Genomic DNA, 5,000 nt, shown 5'->3' with positions numbered 1-5,000 from the left:
AACGCTGACTGTGTTCTAACCATACCGAACACTTTTTCATTAAACCTATTTCACGCCAAGACTAACATACGCATCCAAACAGTGATGTCAGTAGATTATTAGGATTGACGTAAATAATTCTTTAAAATTACTCGCTTTAGATCTTACTATAGTATAAAATGTAAGTAACAACGCTATCTAATTATTTAGTCTACCTGAGTCATTCTATTTAACCAGACTAAAACGTACAAAGATTACTTCCTGAAAATTGTATGATCTTTGTAACCTCTCGAACAGCAGGCATCACCAGGAGCAGCAGGAGCAGTAAGCGAACCTGTTTAAGACAACTTTAAACCTCAAAGACAATAAGAAAAATGAGCCCAACTTGGTACCTAATACTTGGGTTGTGAAAAAGGGCATTAACCTGTGGGCTCGCCTGAGGCACGCGCCATAACGGGGCCAGTTATCAGTCCTTTCTCCGTTGTGGGATCAGCAAGTTCCTGTTATCATTATCATTATTTATCTCACGAAAAGCGGCAGTGAAAGTAGCAGCAGGACACTTAATATGAGTTCTTGGTCACAGATTGATATGTCGGTCTCATACGTCTTGATAATAAGATATTAAGCGTCTTCATTGTGAAATATCTCATGCGTGATGCATTATCCATTCCCTGTGAGTAAGCGTCAATAACCCGTTTTTTCGTTGTTGTTTTTTTACTAAGAATTCGCAGTAGTTATTGTTCAATCCGTATTTCCAAAGCCACGATATTCGCCGTGACCGTGACAGCCATGACAGTGGGACGTGACAGTGAACATCAACCTCCATTGTCTGCCTGGCTGAAGTGAGGGCGCGCGGACTCTCTAACACGTCTTACATTGTTTCCTTTCACGCTCTATTATCTGCGTGATTATGAGAAGGATGTGCAAAGGGCTCGAGATCCGCTCACGTATTGGAAAAGTGAACTCTAATCACCGGAACAGCCATCAGTAATCGTGTTTGACTTTCGGATAAACTAGTACTTATAACTAGTCATGATAGTACCAATATATCTTTGTGATAGAGACGTCTTAATCAAGCGTTACTAAGAGAGGTTTACCAATCAGTGTAAGTAATATATCTTGCAATTGAAATGACTGCCTTAACCTTTCCTATCGTCCTCCCCAGTAGATCGACATTCACCATATAAGGGAAAGTGAAAAAACGGGTCAGACTAGGTCGTCACAGGGGAAAGTCAGGCAGTGCCCATGAGGGAAAGTTTTTTTTTTTTTTGTGGTGGTTGCGAGGGACTTCAGAAGGCTCGGGGGAGAAAGCAGTGATTTTGAAAGAAGAGATGTTATGTTCAGTCGAATAATATGTCATGATTACTGTTGCATTCTCATTTCTGCTGCGTTGAAAGGCTTTTTGAAACGGACATCTTAACTGTTTTATTGAAAGCAAAGAGATAACAGGATCTTTTTTATATTTTTTTACATGAAAGATAAAAAAAGCTTTTGTTTAGTCATGGCAAAGAAGAATCATTGCAGGTCACTTCAAGGGAAAGCGAAGCCCCAGGGGAAAGTAATCTGAAAGAACGGCGCTTCTCTCAACAACCGAAACCTTTCCTAGTGCATGAGAGGGTTTCTGTTTACACGACGAAAGACCACATATACATAAATACAAAGTCAGCTCCGTCCTTCACGCCACAACCGACCTTCCCCTTACCCGACGAAGGAGATTCTAAACAGCCTCCCATATCCTTCTTTTCCAGAATGAGGCAATACAGAGCGCAGGCGGTGCTGGCTGTGGTGCTGGCGGTGGCGTGGTCGGCGTCGGGAAAGCCTCTGCCCGTGTCGGAGCCGGAGGAGAACGCCCTCAACGAAGTGTCGGAGGACAGCCTGCTGGTGCTGGTGCCGACGCTGCCGCTGGACGACCACGAGCGGTCGGGACAGGACCTCAAGAGGGAGGTTGGTGCAGGCGTTTTTCTTTTCCTGGGTCAAATGCCTTCGGAGGTTTCACTGAATTAAACTGAACTCAACTGCGGTTTATCCCTGAGGGGAGGGAAGGGGAAGAGGCAGATACATGTAGGAGGAGATACGAGGGAGGGAGTCAGAGAAAGTGTGTTATTGATATATATATATATATATATATATATATATATATATATATATATATATATATATATATATATATATATATATATATAGAGAGAGAGAGAGAGAGAGAGAGAGAGAGAGAGAGAGAGAGAGAAAGAGAGAGAGAAAGAGAGAAAGAGAGAGAAAGGGAAGGAGGGAGGGAGAGGGAGACAAAGACAGGAGAAGAGAGAGAGGGGGGGAGGGAGGGAGGGAGAGGAAGACAAAGACAGAAGATAGAGAGAGAGAGAGTGAGGGAGGAAGGGAGGAGAGAGAGAGAGAGAGAGAGAGAGAGAGAGAGAGAGAGAGAGAGAGAGAGAGAGAGAGAGAGAGAGAGAGAGAGAGAGAGAGAGAGAGAGAGAGAAGGAGAGAGAGAGAGAGAGTAAAAGAGATGACAAGAATGACAGAGATGGAGGAGAAAGGAGAGTGAGAGGGGAAGAGAACGAGAAAGAAAAGAAAAGAAAGAGCGAGATAACAAACACTCTTAGCTGCACGAATCTGCACAGGTCGCGTATTAGCATGAACGACCAGATTTTCCTTTCGAAACCGCTCACTCCCCTGTCGCGTTTCCTTCGCAGGTGGAGTATGAGGTCATTTCCATCCCCGGGGACCTGCTCAGGAGGGAAATCCGCCAGGTGGCGCAGCAGTACGGGCCGCCCAGGTGAGCACGGTTGCACGGAGCACGACCACTAGAACAGGCACTTGTGTGTGTTTGTGTGTGTGCTTTTAGGTATGTGAGTCTATATACACACATACACAGATATGTGTGTTTATATATATATATATATATATATATATATATATATATATGTATATTATATGTGTGTGTGTGTGCGTGTGTGCGTGTGGGCGTGTGTGCATGTGTGTGTGTGTGTGTGTGTGTGTGTGTGTGTGTGTGTGTGTGTGTGTGTGTGTGTGTGTGTGTGTGTATTTATACATAAATGCATACATACATACATATATGTGTGTGTGTGTGTTGATATAGACGTATGTGCGTATGTATGTGGATAACTTCCCGTGCAGAGTATGGCGGAATGCATAGCAGCCAACCTCAAGCCGCGGGCGCAGAGAGAGAGAGGGAAGGAGATCAATTTAAGTCCCAACGCCCCAGGCAATAAAGGAAGCCGCAGGACGTGGTTTCTCTACAGCGAGAGTCTTTTGGTGATTATATACTACAATACACCACGATGATATACACAATCTGTAACAGTGTACGTGGATATTTTAGTTTGAGAGCAGAAAAATACTTTTTTGTGGATTTCATTAGACGAAGGGTAAGTGTTTAGGGTTTTCTTAATGGTGTTAAATGAGAGAAGAGATACACTGTTGGACATTAAGGAATAGAATATCATCGTTTGCTCATGGTTCTGTGTACAAGAGGTGGTAGAAAGTACGTTTAACCTTATTTAGAAAGTTGAAGGTAGTATGGAGAGCTTATCAAGTGTCTCTGAGAGTACGTGTGGTTGATTTAGTAATTGTGGTTCGAATTGCAAACGACTATTAATTTCTTTGCCACTTTATACCAGGCAGTAGTTGATGTAGATACTTTTGAATCTTCGGAATAAAATCTATGGGAAAATGTTGCATCACGTCTATAATCAAGCGCCATTACCCATGTACTAAAACAGCTGTTTCTAGATAGCAATGTGACTTTTATTCTCTCATTACCGGTTGATGCCTGCAATGGTTTGCCTTTCACGAGAGAAAACCATCAAACGCCGTTAAAATTTGAAAGTCAGACGTGAAACAAGACCGTATCAAAGTGTAAACAAGGCACAGAACCGTTACTCCCCAAAGCAGGCGTTCCCATGCCACATGACTCCCTTTTTTAGATGTTTGTGAGGTAATGTAACATCTTCTGCCCAACAGCTTATCATTTGGAGACAACAACAACAACAACAATGGCGGCGGCTTCGTGGTGCAGGCGTGAGTACTCCCTTCACTGTCTTTATCCAACTTTTTTTTTCTTTTTCTTTCTCTTAAGTCTGTTCCCTTCATATACACGCTTCTAATGTATGCATTTTCTTTGTAGTCTTGCTGTTTTTTTATTGTCTTAAAGCTGTAGATTCAGAGGAACCTAGCTAGAGTATATGCAAGGGAAAGGCTAGATCAGTAGCAACCCTAGGTGTCATGGCGTCTGATCCTATTTTTCGAAAAAAAAAACAAAAAAAACATGGGGTTTATATTGATGACGTCACAAAAGTTATTGATGCTTTGTGAATATGGTCGATCATTTTGATCTCTCCTATTTTCAAAAAGGATGGAATATAATAGTTTTAATTGTTTTATTTTCACTGAACAATCATCAAAACAGACGCTATGATACCTCGAGTTGCTACTGATCTAGCATTTCCCGTATAAGCAAGCATTAGAGTCACGGTTCGGTAGTTTCGAAAGACGCATTCTCTCGCAGACTGTTCAACTCCATGAGAAAAGTGCAGAAGAAAACCGAAGGTAAACATGGAATCTGTTCCTTCAGCGTGAGATGCAGAAACGTTTTCTCACCAAACTCGATTTTCTTTAAATTTATTCTTAAATTGCAGTAATGGTAATAGTAATTCTCTTTTTGGCATTACGCGCGCGAACATTTGTTGTTCACAAGTGTGTGCGTGTGAGTGTGTATGTGTACACACACATACACACACACACACACACACACACACACACACACACACACACACACACACACACACACACACACACACATATATATATATATATATATATATATATATATATATATATATATATATATATATATATATATATATGATTATGTGTGTGAGTGGTTCGTTAGATGGGTGTGTATACATACAAACATGTATTAAAAATACTATATCTGCTATTAAAAGGTAAACGGAAATCTGCGAGTGAATGCGTCAAGTAGGCTCCCTGGTGTTACCATACAATCT

At 41.6% G+C, this 5,000-nt stretch overlaps 1 protein-coding gene across 3 annotated transcripts in view; it reads left to right on the top strand.

The window, feature by feature from the left end:
* LOC113814619 (uncharacterized) overlaps positions 1 to 5,000 on the top strand; it is an 18,526-nt gene that overhangs the window by 10,695 nt on the left and 2,831 nt on the right. For all 3 annotated transcript variants that reach the window (XM_070128883.1, XM_070128882.1, XM_070128881.1), the window contains exons 2-4: positions 1,728 to 1,923; positions 2,667 to 2,749; positions 3,958 to 4,014. In XM_070128883.1, coding sequence (XP_069984984.1) covers positions 1,729 to 1,923; positions 2,667 to 2,749; positions 3,958 to 4,014 — 335 coding nt within the window. In that variant the 5' untranslated portion in view covers position 1,728. The remainder of the gene's footprint in view (positions 1 to 1,727; positions 1,924 to 2,666; positions 2,750 to 3,957; positions 4,015 to 5,000) is intronic.

Source organism: Penaeus vannamei, chromosome 13 (genome assembly GCF_042767895.1).
Source record: "Penaeus vannamei isolate JL-2024 chromosome 13, ASM4276789v1, whole genome shotgun sequence".
NCBI lineage: Eukaryota > Metazoa > Arthropoda > Malacostraca > Decapoda > Penaeidae > Penaeus > Penaeus vannamei.
This window is presented reverse-complemented; position numbering and strand designations above follow the sequence as displayed.